Raw genomic sequence first — 23,061 nt, 5'->3', positions numbered from 1 at the left:
GCTTGACAAAGTGACTCTTACTAGATTAAAAGTGCTTCAGGCAGAAATTATCTGGAAGAGCAAAAAAGGAAAAGAAGACAAAAGAACATAATAAACCACCTAAAATAAATCAAAAAAGAGCCGGTAGAGAGATGCAAGTCCCGCTAGCTGCGTGTGTGTGTGTGCATGCTTAGACACATGCAGACATGCAGCTTGTCTCTTCTGTACTGCTCCATATGGTGGTTATATGTAATAGAGCATTGTAGGGAATGATAGATTTGATTTGTATTAAGGTTACTCCTTTTTTTCCAAGATCCTGTTTCAGTCATTTACTGACTCTTCAGAAAGAGCTATATTCTATTCCAAGTGTCTACTTTAGGCTGTCCATTTTAATTTGCTTGAAGAGTTTTTGTTTTAGCATGAACAAGAAACAGGTTTGAGCTATTATCTGAAGTAACAGTAGTCATTTTGGTCCTGTTGTTTTTCCTCCACTAAATTTTTTTCATTCTGTGCATAGGGCGGGCAGTAATCCAGAATAATCTGGTAGAGGAGACCTTCTCTTGCCTTTTATGTTGCAGTACTTTGAACCCGTGTCATAAACTAAGTGGGGTGGGCATGTATAGAGAAGCATTTATGGATGAGTGTTCCCACGAAGAACTGGATTCCCTTCTGCCCCATGTGATACCTGACGCTTTCCCAATACCTGCCCATGGTGTGTTGTGGTCTGCTTTATAGAAGTGCTGAGTGTAATCTCTACCTGCATCTGAGGACTCCTAGAGAATCCAGAGTGTGCAGTAATTCTGGAACCTGAAAATCTCATGTTGGAAACCCCACTTCCCACGCAGATACTTTTAACCCTAAATTTTCAGTTCTCCCATTCACTTACACAGTGCATTCCTTCCCTTGTACTTTATAAATGCCTTCTGAAAGCAAGCACATTCATATCTTTGAAGCATGATGACATAATGTAATGATAGTAACTTTATAATTGCCAGTGAGAAAGGAAGCAATCCTGCATTTTTTCGTAGTATCTGGTAAATAAAAGGAGAACCACTTGCCAAGAAGGAGGATATGAGAAGACATTCAGCTGTTCTTTGACAGAACATTTGTCCTGAAAGAGAGAGGTGTCCCTTGGATAAAACAGTGTTCTTCATGTGTACATCCTGGCATGCACTGTATTGTATGGTAAATATTTTACATGGTGAAATATATGTGGGTTGATTTAATTCTGGAACTCTGTGTGTTGTTTAAAACCATTTTGGTAATATGACTCAGTGAAGATCAGGCACCTGGAGGAAAAAAGCTATACAAAAATACAATGTGCAAATACAGTCTTGTCAGTTAATTTGTAATTCTTTACAAATTGGTAGCCATCTTGATGGTTTTTCCAACTACTGCTAGTAATGGAGTACCAGAAAAGGTCTTTCCATAAACTGAGAGCCTAATTATTTGAAATTATTCCTTTTTCTATCATTAGGTGATTTTTTAAATGAAATTGATCCACTACAGATTCCCTTTATCAAGCATTTTCTATTAAATGAAAAAAATCTGTTTAATTCTTCTAGGACTGATTTTAAGCAAAATCTTCTAGGACTTTTTTTAAAGCAGTAAAGTTATGTTGATTTCACTGAATTTTGGTTGGTTTCTTTAGAACTTAAGATAATTCCAGATCTGCAGTGTTTAATTATGAAATATAAAGATACCTAAATCTGTACCACGTTTTCCTAGGAAAGAGAAAAAAATCTTCCAAGGTTCTGCAAAATCTTCTGAAATGTCATTCTTACAGTCCAGCCTTTGCAAGTCATGATTTAAGTAATAGAGGATCATTAACGAGCAGAAGCCAATAGTAACAGCTACAGATCCATGTACCTTGCCATAGTGTAAATATATTTTTTATATTAGAATCTGCTGTTTGTCTGAGACTACAGTAAAAATAATACATGAAATTAGTTTCAAAGATATCAAATGTCCTCCGGGGGGGAATAAAAAGCAAACAGAAAATTCTGCATTGGCAAGAGATTCCAAGTGTACCAACTGCTGGCTGATGCCCCTGTGTTTAGGTTTTTATCCTGATTTTCAATACAGATTGACTAAGTAGCTGTTTGTGTGTATAGGCTGACCTGATAATTACCAAAACTAATTAGGTAGTTTAGTGCTCAGGTGGCAGTGAGTCATTGTGTGTCAGTACTTTCAGGTAATAAAAATGAAGCCCCATGTCAGAAGAACAGATGCAGAAGCAAGTGGATAAATGAAAGAGTAACAAGTCTCTAAGACCAGATGGCCTATATCTAAGATTCAGAAAGTGTTTAAGAATGAAGCAGCTGAACTGCTGTCAAAAATAGACACTCTCATTAAAATTAGTTACTATGCTAGAAATGTAGAGCAAATGTACCTACGTAAAAAACAGGTTGCAGAAGGAGCCCTGCAGTTAATGATCCATCATTATATCCCTGGAACTAGAAAATTTGTTGGTAAAAAAGCATTAACCCACCTCAATGAACATGGTAGGACTGAAACAGGCCTCTTTTTTTTTTCAAAAAAGTTATTTCCTGATTACAATGTTGATCTTGTCTGCCTGTACCAGGTCTTCTGACATTACTAATCAAAAACTAATTCTTCATTGCTGCCCTCTGACAGCATATAGGTACCTCCTGATTAGATGCCAGGTTTAAAAATTTCCTGGATGGGCTAGGAGCAAATAGTTGTCTCTAATGATGGGTTTGGGTGGTTTGACAGAAAACACTGTACACTTGGGAGCACTTGAGGGCAGCTGCTACAAAGACAGGAGGGGATGGAGTATTTCTTTGCAATGGGCTAAACGTGAGAACAAGATTCTTCTGTCCTCAAACTCTGTATTTGGAGTATTTTGCATGTCAATGTGAACATTTGTATGGGAGTAGGTATCTTCTGAAAAATTATCCAAGAGGAAGTGTCTCAGTTTATATAGGTTCAAAAGGGACCTGTACATTTTTGCCAGCTTGTTCAATATCCTGGAAGCTAAAGGGCTCTCATAACTTTGTGCCAGTGTTCTGTTTTCTTTGGGGAAGTAGCGTCTGGGGTCATTAAAGACCAAAGTTGTGCTACAGATGTCACCAGCTGCTGGGCTTTCTGCTGCAAAAAGTAATTCAGGCCAAATATATAAATCTCACCCAAATGGGTTATGTGTCTGATCTTTGTGTCAGATTCTCAAATATCACCTCAGAATACACTTTTTGTCAAAAACAACAGTGGTGAACCTGGGGTGGGTTGCCCCTATGGGTTAGTTTGGACTGAAATTCTAGTAAGTTCAAGTCTGTACAAGAAAATTAAGTGGTTTCTGCAGTCTAGCCCATGTGCATGTATGCACTTATATTTTCAAGACATTTATGCTATTATAATACAAGGAGACCCATAAAATGGCACCATTCCTTCTGCTCAGTTTGACATCTCATTGTTTCCTGAAAGGCAGTAGAACAGACTCCAAATGGTCAGATGTTAATACAGCCACCATCCCTGCAATAGCAGGACTGCTCAAACTTCTTTTTTTATCTGATCAGCATGTTTCAGTATGTCTCATTCCATTATCTATTAATTTTGAATTCCTTATCTGTTAAGTTGCATGTATAATGTAATGGACTCTTTAATAACAACAGTCTACAAAGTGTCAGTCAAAAGATACAGTCAATGTTAATGATACGTTCAAAGTCTTAATTTTGTAGAGAAAATATCTATACTGGAAAAAATGTTACATGAAAAACAGTCTAGACAAAAGCTGACCGTCTAAGTACTCAGCTAAGACATTCTAAATATTTTATTAACATCACTCTTGGAAATAGGGCTTTTCCTGTGATTTGGGTGAAGATGCTGTGGACTTAGAGCAAAATTGGCGAGTTGGTTCTTACCCTCAGAAGCTGCATTACTAGAAAGACTGTTGGGTTCCTTGTCAAACTTTTTGCAGTTTAACCACCACTTCTGTGGCCCTGATCAACTACCAAATTTTTACTAGATGAAAGAACAGTTCTTCTGTATAAAACAAATCAGTGACTGCAAATAGGAATGAGTCACAGAAAAGCTCTCAGAAAAAGAGTACAGTGAAATGAAATGGGGTATTAAAACATTCACTAATGTTAGTTTCTGACTAATTTTCTCCATAAAAATGCCTGCACGAGAGATAGCAAAAGGCTGCAAGAGATAGTAGTAATACTGTGCTACCAAAAAGCAATGTGGGTAATCAAAGTATTTAAACTGCCTCATTTTTATGAGTGTTTGTGCAGGAGTAGTTATTGGTAAAAACAAAATGCAACCGTAGGTGGAAGGGGCCAGACAGGTGTGACAGCTCTTGGCAGACTCTACTTCCTAACTTACCAGTTTGTAACATTAGGATCTATAGGATCAAGGTCTGTGGGATTCAGAGCTTTTTGTCCGGATAAAATAACTAATTTTTCTGAAAGCAATATGGTAAGCCAGATGTAAGTATGAGAGACTCCCTGCTTAGGGTCATCAACAAAATAGTTGATACTTTTGTTGAACTTCAGACTTGATGCCTCACAAACACACAACATGATACCACGTTGTTGATCAGCTGTACCACAGGGACATTACTAGCCAATTTTTACCTCTACCATTGTAATCTTGCCCCCTTAGATCTTCCTAAGTAATGTGAGCTTTCACATGACTTGCATGTTGACAAAATGTACCTATTCATGTTTCTCGGATACTCAGCCAAAAAAATTCCTTATATTGCTTTTATTCGATGGGGTTTTATTGCCGAGAATCTGATTAGCCTGTGCAGCAGCAAGCCTGGAAACAGCCTCTGTAGATGGAGAGGAAGACACACAAAAGTAAGCAGGAGATGATCACAAGAAAACAACAGGGGGTTTTGTAGTTGGAAGAGAAGTGTTTGCAGCTTCTTCCCTAAATGATGGGTTTAGGACAACTGTGAAACAGCAGGAGTCGGGAAGCCTTGTGTGATTATATGGTGAAACACTACAGCACTTCTCTCTGAATATCCCTGTCAATGTCATCTCGGGCTATAAGGGTTTGTTCTTTTCAGGACGAGAAAGAAAAAAAGATAACCAAACCTGTGAATCTGCTGAAGATGTGTTTGCACATGTCCAAGATTCTTGGGTTTCAGAAGTAACTGTCTCTTTCAAGGTATTAAGTCAGTTTAGAAAGGAGATGGACTAGGACAGAAAAAACCAAAGTGAGCAAATAAGTTCTTTCTTGAAGGATGGTTTCTTCCCTCTGTGCTCTTGGCCTTCTGACATTGTGTCAAGAGATCTGTTGTTTCTACAGTATTCCTATTTTGTTTTCTTCTTTAGCACAGTTTGATTAAGTATCAAGCTGCAAGAAGTTTAGAGTTGTAGGCTTATTAGAAAATCAAGGATTATTGTAATTTATTTTCAAAGCACATTTTATGCATATGGTTTCTAAATTAATCTCTACTGTTATGTTATTTTAAAAATACTCACAGCACCCAAGTATACCTAGTGGAATGGCAATTTGGCACACGGTGCAACATAGTTTCATAAGATATTTTAAAAGTAGTATGGCCACATATGTACCATTACCACAAGTGCCCACTGATAGTTGAAGTGTGTCTAAAGTTGCAGTTAAATGTCCGTGTATGTCAGTGGGATGTGCACATGCTTGGTACCATGAAAAATTGAGCTGTTTGTCCTAGGGAATGAAATATTTGGATAGTCACATTTGAACAATTTTGCCCAACATGCATAATTTTGCATATCATCTGTAATTGTGTAGTATTAGAATAGTGGAGTTTCCCAAGGAAAACTTCCCATGGCACTGAACAGAAAGAAGAGGTAGGAAAATAGACTGGGGAGACTTTCCTAACACTATTGCAGGTTCTGATGTGGCATGGGGTGAAAGAAGTAGCAAGTATTTGATATAAAGCACTCATCTCTGCTCAGAAGAATGAAATAATAAGTGGGATCTTGGGGTTTATTGAGCACAAGTGAAGTAGAAGATGGATGTAAGAGAGAAATAAAGTCTGGGTGTGCTCTCTGACAATAGCCTCAGTTCACAGTCTGCAAAATCTGGTGTGACAGTGAATTTCTTATCTTTGCATTTTCTTTTTCCCCAGATTATAGGAACCCTTGCTTTTTATATATATAGTAGATTGAGTCTTCTTACTGTAAGTGTTGCTATAGCTTCAAAGTTAAGTGTGTGAATATACAAGGAGATGAGATGCCTGTAAGGAGGGAAGATAATTAGTGCTGTATTAGCAGAAAACTGAAGAGAAGAATATGAGAAGGAGGCAGGTGAAGAAGGGATAAGAGGAGGTGGAATGCACAATGTTAATTGTAGTACTGGGGCTGGTCATTGAGTACCCTACACCTGTGACAATTGACACTGGTACCTCCTGAATAATGTTTTTAAGCAATGAGACTTTGCAGTGCATGTTCAACTTTATGTAGGCTAAATGTGATTCAAAAAAAGTGCTGCAGTAACCCTACTAGAGAGTAATGTATGAGGGGGAATAAAATTTAGGCTTTTTTTCCCTGATAGCTTGTTCCAGAAGGTGGCAGTTCAGCATAGTGAGGAGGTAGTAGGGAGGAAGCTTTTTAAGATCTCGAGGAGCCACAACCAAGTGTGGTTGCCCAAAAGGCTTTTGCAGAGTTGCCAGCATGCTGCTGGCTGTCTGCATTTAGGACTACTGACACTCCTGGCTATAGTAGTTTTGCTAAGAACATGTTAATCACTGAATAGACAAAATAACTGCCTCGTCATAGAGACATATAATCAATTTCATATATAAATACTGAGCACTTCAAAATTAAGTATCTTACCTTTATCTCTATGGGATATTGAACTACAAAAGCATATGCTAATAAAAAGTGGAGGTGGAACAAAAGCCACAGCTTTGGCTGAGAAGCAAAGCAGCTCCAGGAGTGAGATTCTGCCCTCTTCATGAGATGCCTGTTGTGTCTCCACTCCTTTCCTTTGCACCATCCCATATGTAGGCAAGTGAGGAGGAGGCAAAGCACAGCAGGTGCCAGCTCACCTATGAAGGAGGCTTCCTACGCTGGTGTGAAGCTCTAAGGCAGCACTGGCTGCCAGTCAGGCTCAGAAGATACCAGTGATGCACTGAAAAGAAACTCCACCTATGGCTGTGTTGGGCTTGCGTCAAGGCTCTTCGATCAGCCACTGGGAATAAAAGACAGTGAGACACTACTTAACATTATTTGTTTTGAGTAACACTTTCTCCTTACTGTCAGAGTTGGCATGGAAACTGAATCAGCACTCATTTTTAGAAGAATAGTCCATTCAGAGTGAGGTTAGTCATCAGTGGGCTTACCAGAGGCTCAGGCGGCAGCTGCCAGCACTTGAGTAGATAGAATCCTCAAAATGGTCACGATCATACTACCCCAGCCTTTACTGGGAAGATAGGTGTCTTTTCAGAATGATGTAGTGTCATTTGCATTTGGGTGGTGGTGGGTTTTTTTTAAAGAGGGAAGAGTTAATTACCTGAAATCCACAACGGAACTTTCCACAATGGAAGCCATCTGTTTTTATGGTTCAGTTGAATTTAAAGAGTTAACACAATTTATATTAAGAATGATGCTTGCAACATTGTGGTGGAAAATGGCATAATTCTTAAAAGGCTGTAAGCTTAGCACTAGGCATCTGTGAATAGTCAAGATGGAAGCCTACACAGCATGCAGAAATTGGCATTTTCAATCACTTTGCCTCTGTTGATGAAGAAGATTAAGATATGCTTATTTCCGTTCTATTTTTTTCCCACGCACAGGGGGAGAAGCAAAGAAATGGCTGCTGGTTTTCTGTACCAGCAAGGCTGAGAAAATACTGATGGATAAATTGCTGTTCAGTGGCATTTCATAAAGCAACTGCTGTGATATCCTGTTCTCAGATGCAAAATGATAAATGTATATATAAATTTGAAATTTAATATAATAATTAAAATAATAACCTTTTACTCCTGGCTTTTTGTATCCTCAGAACACAGACCATACATGTCTGCTTCATTGATACAGGAACTGTTTACTGTATACTAACTATTTACATTCAAGACTATAGTGTTGTTACCCAATTGATGAGGACACTGATTTCTTTTTTTCTTTTTTCTTTTGTCAAGCAGATAATTTAAGTGAAGCCCTGAAAAAGCTGAAGATAACATCCACTGACAGCACAGCAGATAGCTTAGAGGGATGCTTGGACTGTCTGCTTCAAGCTCTGGCACAAAACAGTAAGTTGTATGGACCTTTCAAATTTTAAATCATATGAGATCAGCGAATTAAAATGTGGTAGAAAGACTGACTCAAGCAGTAGGCTGCTAGATTGGCTCTCTTGAGTTTTGTGGGTTTTTAACCCATATGTCTGTAACATTCTAGTAGCAACAAACACAATGACAGGTAAATATCTGAATATTTGGAACAGCTGTGGTCCGTTCCTTTTTCCAAGATGAAGTAGCACAATTATTTTTTGAATTGATTATTCAAGAAAAAAGGAACACAGATGGAGAAAAGCTTGACAAGATGGGGGGAACGATAAGGGAGCTGCTTGCTAATTCTGGTTGAAAGAGCATAGTTTCCCTTTTGTAATGTATTTCTCCTCACACTTCTGATCACAGATTTCTTCATTCCAGGAGTTTCAGTTAGCAGAACTAGGCTGGATATCCAAAGATGGTCCAAGTTTGATATATATTATGGTGAAAATAATATCAGAATGGAACAAGATGCCATTTTCACCACAAACTTTAGAATGCTTGTCCCCACTCCCAGTAGACAGAAAGATAAGGTAAATGAAGATGACAGTTTATAAGACTTTTCTGAGTTTAACTTTCTTAGTGCTTCAGATCATGCCAGAAGAAAAATGTGTACAGTTTCAGGTTGAAAAACTTCTCAGGATAGGTACAAGCCATGATTGAAAATTATTTATTTAAAAAAGAGTTAGTTCTTTGGAAATAGCAATACACTAGTACATACTATTACTAGGTCTTGGGTTTTTTTCACATGATGGTACTTTACAAATCAAAGCCTTTTGGATTAGTTGGTGTAAAATACTTAATGAGGTTTTTCACAACTGAGTACAAGCACCATCCAGATCAAGTCAAAAATGAATTATAACAGTGTCTACTTTAATAGTAGTCTGGTTTTAATTCTCATTATTTTAGAAGGCTATATCAGCCAGAACGTAATAAAATCTTTGGGGTTTAGATAAACCATTTCTTGAAGATGCTAAATCATTTTTATTATGGATTTATTTATAAGGTATATCCAATACTTTAATCCAACCTCCAATTGGATTTATTTCCACTACTTTTAAGTCTAATGCTTAAACAATAAGTACTAAAAAGATCGTATGAAAAGTGGCAACTTACTTGTGTAAATAGCAGACTTTGCTATTTTTGCCTATGAAGGTGACACAGCTGTGTCACAGAAGAAGTCTGGCAGATGCAAAATAATTTTACTGATGTAACAAACCAGCACAACATCAAACGTACTGATGCTTCTGTACAACCAGATGACTCTCTTCTGTCTCAGTCTAGGGCTTTGCTCTTCCTTCCAAAATATTTTCTTTTGTAGATTTATAGCTGCCATATCAGATAAACAGATTATTAGGATTTTGACCTCTGTCTTTGGGGTAGTTCTAGAAAATTTATTCTCTCCACAGTTTCCCATGATTTTTGTGTCTAAGTTAGTAACATGGATATGCAGCTGAGCTGCTGCATGATATATATCTGCACATACTTACATTTGCCCAAGATTGAGGGCAACTAAAATAATGCACTGAAAATTAGATGGATCAGATAGGACAGGTTTTTTAAACAGTTTGCTGGTAATTTAGGAACTAGAATATCAATTCTGTTTCAAGGGAACTGGACGCTTCCATACCTAAGTTTTGCCACGTTTCTTTGGACAACAGGATTTAGTTCTCAAGGTTGTCTGATGATCTGGGGAACAGACTTCTGGCTTGAGATAATTTTATGAGAACAGCAGTACATTCAAAAGACTTCAGAAACTGAGGTAAATTGCATATAATAGATTGATTCAACAAATAGATACAGAAGCAGCTTTCTAAACACCTTTTCATAGCTCTCATCCATCCAGTTAACATCTTAATATGGATTTGACTGATTGATTTTTAGTTACAGGGTATATTACCATATTCATGATACCTCGTTATGAGATACACTGTACCTTTGTGTCTGTGTATAAATAATTATACAAGAATAATTAGAAATGAAAAAATTGTTTATATTAAAGTACCTGTTAATTGTAATGTAGAGATAATTTAAATAATATTTTGCAAATAATTTTTGTGCTCTCTTTTAGCATATTTCCATGTGTATGATTAAATTAAGGAAGTATACATTTAGATTATAGCTCAGTAAATCATCATATTAGTGTGAGAGAAAAAAAGCCATGCAAGGAATATTTTAAGAGAATTTTATAGCGCTATGATTTTGTTGGGAGTTCATGGTAGTATTGTAAATCACAGAAATTAAAGTTTTATTCACTGCATTAAGATAAAAATATTATTTTATCTTATATAAAATTTAGTACATTACTAATATGCTAATGCAACCCACTCCCATCTACTGCCAGCCAAAATCAGTAGTTAAACCCCATGTTACTACAACAAACTGAGATTTTCAGCAAAGGACAGCTTCAGTTTTGCATACTGCATGTACACATGAATGTTTCAGTGACCATTACACTGTTTTTAATTGCTATCTGCATGCAACATAGGCTTGTGGCTGCTGCAGAAATGTCAGTTAAATTCTCTAGTCTCTAAGAATACAGTGAAAATTATAGTTCCATTTACTCTGCATACAATCCTTTAAATCTTCATTATGTTAAAACATTACTTTCTTCTCATATTTTCTGCGGTATAGAAAGAGATGACAAAGTTATGATGAATATTGTAACTTTTTGTTTCTTTCTATGCAACCTGCTGTGTTTTCTTTTGGTTTTCACTCTCCTTCTCAAAGCTGATCTGTTGATAATCCTAGACAGGTGTAATACCCTGGAACGTGATACCTCCTGCCTGACTTTAGGAGCTATTCTGCCATTTTTCACACCAGTCAAATTAAGGTGCATGCACACATGTATGCTATACTACAGGAGGGTGAGGCAAATATTCAGCTGAGTGTGATAACTGCTGGCAAATATTTGGCAAGCCAAATTCAAATTGTTTTAACTACAGTTTGTCTAGGAGAAAATTGCATAGTTCTCCACATCTGAGATCTGGGTCTGAAAAATCATCTGAAAATCCTGCACAGATGGTTTCCTTAGGAGGCATTGTTTGGAAATGTATATTTCCAATATATATTCCTATTTATTTCCAATAAATATTCCTATTTATGCAGATATTTTAGTTCTTGTCTGTCACCAGCACTTCTGTCTGAGGCCAGTCATATATGGTCTAGCTTGTGGCACTAGAGAAAACTGAGGAGGTTAAGATGAAAGAGACAACGACAGAAGAATAAGACATAAACATGCATTAGAAATGCTTTAGAATAATGACATACCTCATCTTGTGTGGAGTTCCCTCAGCATTCCCAGTGAAGTTGACTGGAATATCTGGGGACTTTGAAGCCGTAAGGTTGCAGTAACATCAGTTGTGATTCACAGGTAGTGTAAGATCTCCTTTCACCTCTGTGGATCTACCTCATTCACGTAAGCTGAGATGCTGTCCACCTTGCTTCTGAAAGAAAAACACAAATACGTGATCTCTCTCCACCTGCAAGCGCTTACCATCTGCTAAACTTTGCATAATTCAGATTTTTAAGGAAAGGCTGGGGTACATGATCCATAAGCATTATTAGCAGCAAAAGCCAGATTCAATGAAGAGGTGAAAGTCATGTATTGCATGCGTTTTCTTTTAACAACTATGCATTAAAACAAGTTACTCCATTGTCTGCTCCATAGAATCTGGATTAATTCTGTACAGACATGGATTGCTGTGTTATTGTCTAGAAAGAATTTTGCTGATCTGGAAGCAGACTGGAAGGAGTGTAGAATGATCATAACAGTCAGAAAAGGCACAAACCTGCTCAAAAGAATGAGTAAGACATGTACTGAAGAGAAGTAATTTGAAAGATCTTATGCTTACATTTCTGGAATGAAGCATATTCTGAAGTATAATTGCTTTATTTTGTATCTTGCACCCAAAGAAAAATATGGGTATGTACTACTATTTGATATTGGGAATAATTGGTTAATTGTCTTGTATAAGGAATTACAAGAGAAAACATTGGCCACCATTTTCAATCAGCGTACATGAATTTATACCTGTTAAGAGCCATTTCATAAATACTATGCTTATCAAAAAAGTGCACGTATCCTAGGATCCCCAAGCAGAGGTCCACAAGAAAGGACTGCCAGAGAGAAAGAAAGCAAAAAGGAAATAGAGGTTTTCTTCTAAACAGCAGGCTCTCTGGGACATAATTATTGCACTAACAACAACAAAAAGTTACTGCTAGTGCAGACATGCTGTGTTTCAGATACAAGAAGTTATAGCAGACATAAATAACCCAGTTTTGATAAATGAGAAATCTGAAAAATCTGAATGGTATTTTTGGCTCTGCTGTACTCAGTGTAAGAGGCTGAAAATGCCCATTAATCCCAGCTTTCAGCACCTGGCTCTGAAAATGTCTGACATGTAGTTGAAGTGCAAAGGCTGGCACATGCATTTGAAGTATTTTTTTACATATACTTTTTAGGAAACTAAGAATATGAGTTTACATGTTTGTGTGTAAAAATGGTTAAGCAAAACACAGCAATAAAGAAAAGCTTAAGCAAGAGGGCAAGGTCCCAGTTTTGAAAAGGATTTAGAAACATTGGAAAGATTCGAAATAATGCACCTTACCTTAAAGATGTGGCTGGCTAAGATGCCCTGTTTCCTACTTGTTGAGCATTGCTGATACCTGGTTACTCAAAGAACCATCACATGACACATGAAAATCTTAAATTCATGCTTGAAACTGGAGATCTCAGCATTATTCAAAGGCTACTTTAGCATGTCGTTTTTCTTCCCATAATGCACACAGTTTCTTAATAGTATTTTGCTTTTCCCCAGAAGGTATTTTGGCTGTATGCTGAAGCCATTCTTTGTTTAGAATATATATACTGGCTGTGTTGTATCAGAGAAAATAACATTGTTACAAATTCCTTGAGCAACTTGTAGTAAGGCTTTGCCATCACTTCCTGCTCTTCCAGTGTTACGGTGTAAGGACCATGGGCTCATCCCCCCTACCTAAAGCTTCTTGTTCAGTTTTTCTCTTGAAAGTCACCAGCGGGTTTTCTGAAATGTATCTGATGGCACCCTAGAGGAGCATGTAATAGCATCTGGAGTGCTTAAGAAAATCTTGGATATCTGCAGGGACAGCAGATTTCTCACATTCCTTCCTCAGTGGTGAAACTTTTCATCGAATGCCCTGAATCTTTGGTGGGCACCTGTTTTCACAGGCATCTAGTTTCTCTCTTTAATTATTTTGGTGGGTTTCCAGTTCTCACAACCATATGTTTACACAGAGGTTATATTTGAGTTGGAAATTAATTTTATTCTGTTCTTCATAGCCGTGGCTTCCATATGTTGTTGAATTTAGTTAGTACTCATACTTCCTATACTTGATGTTCCTTTTCCTGATCTTTACTGGCCATAGAAGATGGAACAGTTCCTCTACTGGAGCAGAAAAATCGTGGAGAATTTAGACATTTATAATGCTTTAATTCAGAGCTCAACTAAAAAAAACCCTGAAATTTTAAAATGTATTATTGAACCTATTAGTGCCTTTGATTTGTAGCGGAAAAATCGAGCTTTGCCTATTTTTATCTATTTAGTTTTTGACATTCTTGATAGTGTTTGTACTCCTATTTATTGATTGCAGCATCAGGTAGGCAGCTGTCTGCTTAACTGGTAACACTAAGTGCCATCTGATTTCAGTGAAGCCTTGTACCTCTTTAGTACACAGAGGATTAAGAAGCGTTCATTTCGTCTTTTGTTTCCACAGCCCTCTCACATTTTGCATGAAAATATCTATCCTCCTGCCCCAAACATAGAAAAAATTAAGTTGTAGAACCTTTTGTCATAGCAGAGTTATTCTAAGGCACAAACAACTGAAATCACTTCATTTTTTCCCATTGGCTAGACATCTTAAGCTTTCTCCATTCCCTTTCATGGAATGGAGCACAGAGAAAAAGCTCCACATTTCAGAGCTTGCTCAAGCAAAAATATTCCTAAACATCAGCACACTAACCTTTCTCTGTTTTGGAGAAACTCTTTGAGCAGAATAAGAGTAAAATGATGCGACTGTCATTTCATGCAGATTGTGGCCAACAAACAATGCTTTCTTGAATGTGAATGCTTGCATAGTATTAAAGCTTAAAACAATAACTGTCTACAGGCCCTATTCTGACCCTCTAACTTCTAGCCACACTTGTTTCATATAAATAAAAAAAGAGCTTTCAGCATCCCTGCAGCTTTAACACACTTTACAAACATAAGCTGTGACAACACAAGGCAGTGCATAAGCACATCAAGAGAGCTTAGCACAACCAATGGAGTAGGCAATGGTACTAATTGGATTAGTGGCCTATTAAAACAACTGGTAACTAGTAGAATTAAGTTCACTGACAAATAGCATTTCCTTGCTTTCTTATTCCTCTTTGATCTTTAGCATCACCCTTTCTTCTTAGCAGCAGTCTTTCTTCCAGGAGGATTTTTGATCCTCCTCAGGTGTGCTCTCCAGCGTACCCTGTTAGATGTCTCCCACCTGTGATCTTGGAAGGAGAAGGGGGCCACCCATGGATGTATACTCAGACCCAGCAGACATGGGCCTGCATGTTACTCCTGACATGTAAGTGTCTCAGCCTGGACATTCAAACAAGCAACAGATATTTATGGCATTATCCATGAAAAGGTAATATGCAGATGAAAGCTAGAACATCCTCCTCCAATAAGATGAAAACGAAACAGTATCATTGCTAACTGTCTACTGAAATTTATGGCTCTCTGCTGAGATTAAAGTATTCTTTAGGAAGATGGTGTCCTTAGCCTATGACAAAGATTTTAGGACTTTATTATTATTCCTGATTGGCTTGGAAACTACAAAAATATTAAGAGTAGCACTAAGCTACCTGCAGTACCTTGTAGGACTTGTTTTCTTTACATATTGGAAATATGAACTAGTGTCTGTTTAGCTACTACTAAATCTTGATTCAGCATCTTTGGACTTCAGTGGAGTGGGCATAATGCATTTAATATCTATTCGAACCGAGGGAGGGAGAGGGAGTAGATATGAAAAAGGAAGAAATGAAACTAAGCAGATGAGTAACAAGGAACACAGTGGAATGTAAGATTTTTATTTTAGAGGAAGGAGAGAAATAGCAGAAGGGAGAAACAGATATAAAGATAAAATTTTTGACAGAAAAAAGAAAAGTTAAATGCAGGTATCTGAGTGGCTGCTAGGAAGCAGTCAAACCAAAACCCCCCATCTCAGACCAGCAAGAATCTCTAGTCTGCTTCTGACACAGATCATCTCTTGTAAAAGAGCCAGGGGTTCAAACTGAGTTGGGCCAGTTCAGTCAGTCAAGCTCATTGCAGGCCATTAAGCTTACCTGCAAAGATTTCTAGTCAAATGCCCTGCTAAACTTTGGGGATCCTGATGAATATTTTTTAAGAGGGAGTTTTGGCTCAAATACTGTGTTGTAAAGTGTTCCTTCTTTTTGCTGAAGAAGGATGTTTTTTGCATCTTGGCTCATGGGCTGTTGCCTTGTCATGATATTGTACACACATAATCCAGAAATGTTTCTTCATTAAGTGCTGTATATAATATATTATTATAGTATAACTATACTAAATCAAGGTGACTGCTTTTTGTTGGACTTTTTCCCAGTAAACTGGGTTACCCTAATGATACTGAATGGTAATCACTGCTGCTTAGTGGGATTATATTTTACATAAATTCCTCTTAATAGTGATGTATTTAGTTAGTGCCAGATAGTTAAATGTTTATCCAAGTGTTAAATTCCAAGTGCTATTCACTGAATACACAATGTGCCAAATAAAGATTAACTATTACATTTTTTTTCTTTGCAGAAGGCATCAGTGAATAGCAATTCCAGATAATAGAATTGACACATCTTTTTTTTAGATTGCCTCTGTATTGCATTTTCAAAAGGCAGGCCTTTTCTTTTGCTTCTGTATTGCATTTCAAAAATGCAAAGGAAAACGCCTACTTTTTACCAAAAAGATTATATTTAGAGATCATGTAATTCACAATTTCAGGTCTGCAGTTTCATTCTTAGCTTTGCCCCAGTCCCTTATAACTTAAAAATGTGATCTTTTTTAGATCAGGTTTTCTTGAAGCTACTCTGATAGCAAAGCTCACTAAAAATACCAGTAGATTAAAGAATTCCTCTATGTGTAGATGTACTCTTTCAATAAGCAAAGGGTGGAATTTCACAGCAGGCATTTCAGCTCACTTAAGAGCACTCTTAAGAGATTGCTTAAAAGAAACATGAAACATTTCCATTTCCTGCGTATAAAATTATCAGCTTTCAAATTTGATTTGATGTTAATAAACTAAACCAAATTTGGAAAAAGGATTCTACTCCATGGGACTAGCATTTGTTATACATTTTGAAAAACGAAAGCATGAGAATACCCTTCACCCTGGGACCTGTTCTAAGTTCAGTCAGTACAAGTAAGAGAGGAGGCAGGGGAAAATGTCGGAATGGCTGAATACAAAACACAAAGGTGTGAGTGTATGACATTTGTACTAAGATGCCAAACAACGAACTTGGCAGCTCAGGCACTGACATCAAACTCTTTCAGCAACCTTGCTACTGAAGTGGTTACATCCTGGAGAGGGTGAGTCAGAAAGGGGGAGCAGGGGAACAGCTCAGATAAATCCACCAGCAATGTGCCAGGGCTCGGAACCGGATCCAGTTCAGGAACTCAGGGGTTCCAAGCTGCCTAACTTTAATATGCTGCCTTGTGCTGTGACCTATTCGTGGAAGTATTGGTGTGCATTTTTCTTCATTGAAGGCAAAGATGTCACGTATTTTTTACTTCTATTGGTACCTGCAACAGGCTATTCAATGCGTAGAATCTCATCCTGAAATTCACTTTTATAGTTTGGATGTAGCTTTTGGAGAATTTAATCATCGAGACTCATGCAGCTAGTTGGTTGATAAATCTGTTTCTCCATCTGTCCTTCCTTCCTTGTTAGAGCTGAGATTTTAATTACAAACATCTGTGTAGTGTCTCCATTAAAAATAGGAATTGAAGTTGCCCTGTAGCTGCTGACAGAGACAAAACAGAGCAAACACCATGATGGAAACATTTGTACAGCTAAGGAAGAATCCTCCCTCCTTGCCTCATAGGTGTCTAATTTGAAGGATAAGTGAGCAAGCAGATTTTGGGGATTTCCTTGTGTGAGGAGGAGCATGCCAAAAAGAAATCAAATGTATACAGTTATTTTTATCCAGAAATTATTATTATTAAAGGACATCCCCCCTCTCCCCCCCTCCCCCGTAAAAATAACTCTTAATAATTAGAACAGACTCTTTGGTTAAGGTTTGTTAAGCAAAACGTCTTTATCAGTGGTGCATTCTTTGTTTCATGAGAGCATATAATTTGTTTCTCTGAGGTTTTTTACAACTCACTTTTTGTGCTTTTGTAGCCAGACTAAAATCTTCATTTTGTGGTTTGGAAAATACAGTAGGAGGCTGTGGAGAGAGGGACAATGTTTCTTGAGGGAGGCTGTATATGGAGAGAGCATCAGTGCTTATGCTTGGTCACATGAACCCTCTTATTGTGGTGGTTAGGAGCATGTGCCAGTTCGAAAGATATCCTCGTTCTCTTCCTTCTCTTCCCTTCTGCCTCCTGAAAGAGCAGATGGAAGTTTCCTTTCATGATATATGTGGTTCATCATTATTTATTCATGTGTTCATCTTTCTCTTTCTGATGAGAGTACATGTAGGAGGAACATTATCAAGCAAGGTAATTTTCTGCAGTAGTTTCAGTAGGTTTATAAAACATCTTTGCAGCTGGAAAGACATGCATTTTTCAAAAGAGTACATGGCAAACATGGTTTGCTTAATAAAGGGGACCCTCACAAAGCTGTTTATTTATAATTCTGCGATGTGAAGCTCCACAACATGGGAATTATTGCAGTGCTAGCCCCTACTACTGTCGGGTTACTCCTAATAGTGTAACTTAAACTCATTGTTCATAGGGAGTAGGAATGGTGAGCCTCTAGCTTTCTTCTGCTAGCAAGGCACTGCTGATAGATATGCCTTGCCTTTCCCTTCCCCCTTTCTGCCTTTTCTTTCATTCGAAGGTGGACAAAATAATACAGAGAGGAGAAAAGAGTGAATAAAGGGAAGTGAAATTTCAGAGGAAATAGAGCTGAGAGGGAAGAGAGTGTAGAATTTAATTCTAAACACATTAGATTTTTTTTCCGATGATTTCTGCTACTTAACCAGTCTGATAGCCATGGTGCTCAGCTCACCAGCTCTGAGCTGTGGCATTAAAGATTTTCCTGCCCACACCCTTAACTATTCTGACTTCAGTCACTGCAAAAACCACAAAAAGCAAGCATATTGACATTTTAATCACTCAGCTATGACATTAATAAGATTTTGACACTATGTGATCTGACATACCTTTGTCTTGATATCTAGTGATACAAGGAGACATCTAAAGCAGCAGGCTTAACCTTAGAGGGTTTTCCCCTCCAGTGATGCTGTATTAGACTGTGTGCAAAAGGGCTGTTTTTAATGCAGCATTGTTACAGTCCTATAGCTTCTTTGCTTTAAGACAGGGGACAGCTCTAGGGGTGGGCTGGTGTAAGCAGACTGAAAATCAGGCTTTGAAAGAAAGTATTTGAAATCACAGATACATCACAGATAGCAAAAGGATTTTGAGATATGGCACCCTAATGTCAGGCTATCTAGATGTCTAGGTTTCTTTCAGACACAAATTTAATAGATTTAAAGGGGGTGCCATTCTGCTAAAGGAATATTGTCTGTGATTTCCTTTTTGGCCAGTATAGAAAGCACAGGAGGAGAATATGTGGTAGAGATTTGCCTAGGTCTTTCTTGTTCCTGGAGAAATTTTTTGGGTTTACATGCTCCAACTACAATTGAAATAGCAATTTAAAAGATAACAACTGAAATAAGTTTTCAAAATAATTTAGCCTCTTAATAATTTATGAGGAAGCCCAGAATGAAACCAGCATGCAGAAGATTAATATCCTTAATAAATAATACCTCTTTAGTGCATACACACAGAGAGACAGGAAGCCAGGTGGGCTTTTTCCAGCCTCTGAAGAGAACAAATAAAGGCAAGAGTTGAGAGTTGCCTATGCTAAAGCCACTAGCAGTTTCTAACTCTCAGCAAACTCTACATTATTTCTCCTAGAGCCAGGCAGTGGTAGGGGTACCAGCACTTTGGCAGCATTGATGTGTGTGGTCTCCCAGTCTCTCAGGTTCTGCAGAATCAAAAACAACTGATGATTTTTATAATCACAGTGAAAGTCCTGCTACATAAACATGACAATCTATTGCCCACTCCAAAGAATAACATGACACACACTTCCCTGCATTTCTGTTCCTATGTCCCTGTATGTTTTAGGTATTTATACAGGACACATATTATATGAAGCTGAGCACAAAGGAGAGTCACACACTGGACTGCTTGTGTCTTGCAAGTGAAACAATTGTCCCATTTAGGCACTATAAGCAATGCTTATATACCTATAGCTGTGCTGAAATCATCCTCAAGACCTCCACCTTGGTATTCTCATCTACAGACATGCATTTTAACACTTAGTACCTGAACTGAGCGTACAGTTGACTCTGCAGACAGGTGAAGGGTGGTTAAAGATCTTCCTCTGGACTTGGCAGGGCAGCCCTGTGCATCATTTGCCTTCCTCCTTTGAAAGAATATAAAAAATACTGAGCAAAAATGCTATATTTAACAATACCCTTCCCTGTTTAAGCATTTCAAAACTCCAGAAAGATTGGTTTCCTATAACAAAAATATCTGCTAATTATATGTGACTTAAGAAATTAATTTGTATATTACAGTACATTTTTTTTTTCCACCTTCTTTATTAGAACTTTAATATGATGAACACAGAATCCCTGGAAAAAAAATGTATTTATTTTGCAGATACAAGATAGAGTAATGTGCATGAGGATGGAAGAGTAATTTTCCTGGCACATTCTCTTAGGATGCCTTATATGGAGGATCTACTATAAACTACTTGCAAAGATTTTGTGTCATGCTGTCATCTATTTTGAAACTGAATTAATTTGTGTATTACACCAAGTGTAAATTGTATGTGTTCTGCAGAGGAAGAGCAGTGCTTACTTAGACTTGGAGTAGACAAGCTGAAGCGCCCTGTGGCATTTTTTACACCTAAGGCAATTCCTGGCAAAAATGCCTCAGAGAGCGCTGTGGGCTGATAGTAGTAATTCTTCTGCCTCATGCCAGAGTAATGTGCTTTTCCCCAAATAATGATGCTTGAGTGCTCACCCAGAGTAGAGTAGAAGCAGGGGTGTTCTGCACTCACTGCTGGTTAAATGAATTACTCTTCCCTCTTTTATGACTAGCAAAAGTTTAACATTGATACCCAGCTGGCTAACAAGAAACATTAGGATGTTGGTTTCAAAGGATGAATATATGCAGGTGTGCCTCCTCTACTGCTTCAGAGTAAGAACAAGTCGTTGGTCAGTTTCCATCTGCGTGATCCCAGCTGATTTCCCAATTTCTGAGAGGTCTGTTAGGGCTATGCTTTTATTGGCGCTGAGTTGCTTTTCTTAATAAAATAAATCAGGGTGTATCTGCTGCACACAACTTGCCCAGAGAAGCACTTAATTTTATTTTCCCACTTCTTGCAGGATATATTTAGTTGTACTTATGTAATTTATGCTTTGCGCAGTAATGAGTCCATCAAACTACAGACCGAAAAAATATAACTGGATACTGTATATCTCAGCAGTGTGACAGGAGAAAATGCATTTATGTCTCCTGCCTACTAATACAGGTTCACATATACCCATATTTTGCATTTTGAATTCTGTACTTTGAGTTTTGAACTTAAAGGTGAGAGAGGCTCTTCCTTAATAGACATCTAAGATGTCTGGACCAGTCTTTAGTCCTACTATGATTTTCTCTAAATTCAAACTTTCATTTTGCGTGTCTATATCCATTGGAAAATATTGCTGCTAAATACATGCTATATGTCAGTTTATAAAAGCTTCCAAATGATCCATAAGCTCCTTTGCATTATATCTTTTGAGAGGTTTTTTCAGTGTATTTTAAAAATTCCAGTTAACTAGATTGCAAACAGTTAATAATAATTAGCATTTATATTATGCATGAGATGTTGAGGTTAATCTTTATTGATACCAAATCTGTTTGTAATCAGATGTCATCACCGACATATTGCAGCTGAGTGGTCCTACCCAAACATCCCAAATTGGAATTATATACAGAAATGGGAGCCATAACTGCAATCCAGACTTGAAGTTCTCACTTTTTAGTCTGTTTTCTGTCACGTAGACATAACAAACTCTGAGACACTGAAGCATGTACATACTGTGTGTGAGCCACAAAACCAATGTGAGTCACATCTGCCGGGCTTGTGCTGGCTTCTGTTCAGGGGCAGCTTGAGTGGATCTCTCCCACTCCTAGAGGCAGCTTAGTGGTCCTGGGGCTGCCACAAATCAAATTCAGTTGCAGCCCTGAGAGTGAGGAAAGGGAGGAGGAAGAGGAGAGAGGGTGTGGTATGTCGTTATCAATTCACGGGTGAAGCACAGCCAAAGAGTGGTTGCAAAGTGCGTTCAGATGGATTTGTTTTGCTTTGCAAAAGTCATCAATTGGAGCATCTCACAGTAAACTCTGAAGAAGGCAAATAACTTCCCTTATAAACGGCTTAAGGAGTCATGCTGCTTTCTAAAATGATAGCTGCCATCTAGTCGTACTATTAGTATGTCACACTAATATTCATCTCAAATAAGCCATTTTTAAAGCATTAGAAAATATGTCATGGCATCTAGTACCTTGTCTTTAACTGCAATTGAACCAATGTTGGTTTTCAGTTTGTTACAGAGCTGTTGGCCAGCAATGTTAGGTGGGGCCCTGTCAGGGAGCAGCTGCACAATTCCTCTTATTACGTACAGAAGTGGGAGGGCTTTTGTCACGAGTCTTTGATACCTGCTACAGGAAACTCAGTGTTTTTCCCTTTCACTTCTACTGAGGCTATACTGAAACTACTGAGTAACAGAGTAACATAGAAGATATTTAAGTGAGTGCAAGAGAAGTCTAGAACTAGGATCATCTTAGCTCTTCCTCTTCTCCAGTTTCTGATTCCTACACTGCATTAAGCTGTACCCTAAACTGTAAGGACTTCCCCCATCATTCCTTGAACATTTCCAGTAATACATCTCTTTGCAGTGTCATTCCTTGACTTTTATATAATACCTTCATCTGCTGCATATCAGTTTATGACCTTTAGTCTTTCTACCAGTCTCTCCAGTATTTTCCCCATGTAAGCATGAGTATTTATCTGTATATACTTATATAGCAGTCACCTTATAAAGATCAATTGATTCAAAATGGCAAAGTATTCTATGAGTACATCAGATAAAATAAGTATGGTTACTGAAATAACACCTGTCTTCTTATATGGGAAATAATGACTTTCATAATTACTTTTGAGAAGACTTCCCTTCTGCTTTTTATTCTGTTCTTCCCCAAAATAATTTGATGCACTAGTCATTTTTGTGTGATGTGTTTTTCAGATACGGAGACAAGTGAAAAAATCCAGAAAAGTGGAGTTCTTCAGGTGTTCGCGAGTCTGTTGATGCCACAATCTTCCTGCACAGCAAAAGTAGCTAACATCATAGCAGAAGTAGCCAGAAATGGTGAGGTTTTCTACAAGAACTTTTCTGCTGGAACATCTTCAGTTTTTCACCTCACTTGTCAGTATGTTTTACTTCATTTATGTTTTCATTTTATAGCTTAGACACCTTTCATGTCCCTCCCTTTCACTCTTTTTGTTTTGCCTAATTTTTTTTCTCTACTTTTTAATACAATCAA

At 37.7% G+C, this 23,061-nt stretch overlaps 1 protein-coding gene across 6 annotated transcripts in view; it reads left to right on the top strand.

The window, feature by feature from the left end:
• Nucleotides 1-23,061, top strand: part of RAP1GDS1 (Rap1 GTPase-GDP dissociation stimulator 1) — a 90,755-nt gene that overhangs the window by 23,924 nt on the left and 43,770 nt on the right. For 3 of the 6 annotated variants that reach the window (XM_082282467.1, XM_082282464.1, XM_082282462.1), the window contains exons 2-3: nt 8,078-8,185; nt 22,764-22,886. In XM_082282467.1, the coding sequence (XP_082138593.1) occupies nt 8,078-8,185; nt 22,764-22,886 (231 nt within the window). Of the gene's footprint in view, nt 1-8,077; nt 8,186-22,763; nt 22,948-23,061 lie in introns of those variants that run through there. The other 3 variants (XM_082282463.1, XM_082282465.1, XM_082282466.1) reach the window with 3 other exon arrangements.

The sequence above is a fragment of the Coloeus monedula genome (assembly GCF_965178545.1).
Source record: "Coloeus monedula genome assembly, chromosome: 5".
NCBI classification, from domain to species: Eukaryota; Metazoa; Chordata; class Aves; order Passeriformes; family Corvidae; genus Coloeus; species Coloeus monedula.
The sequence above is the reverse complement of the archived record's forward strand: the minus strand, read 5'-3'. Positions and strand labels throughout refer to the sequence as shown.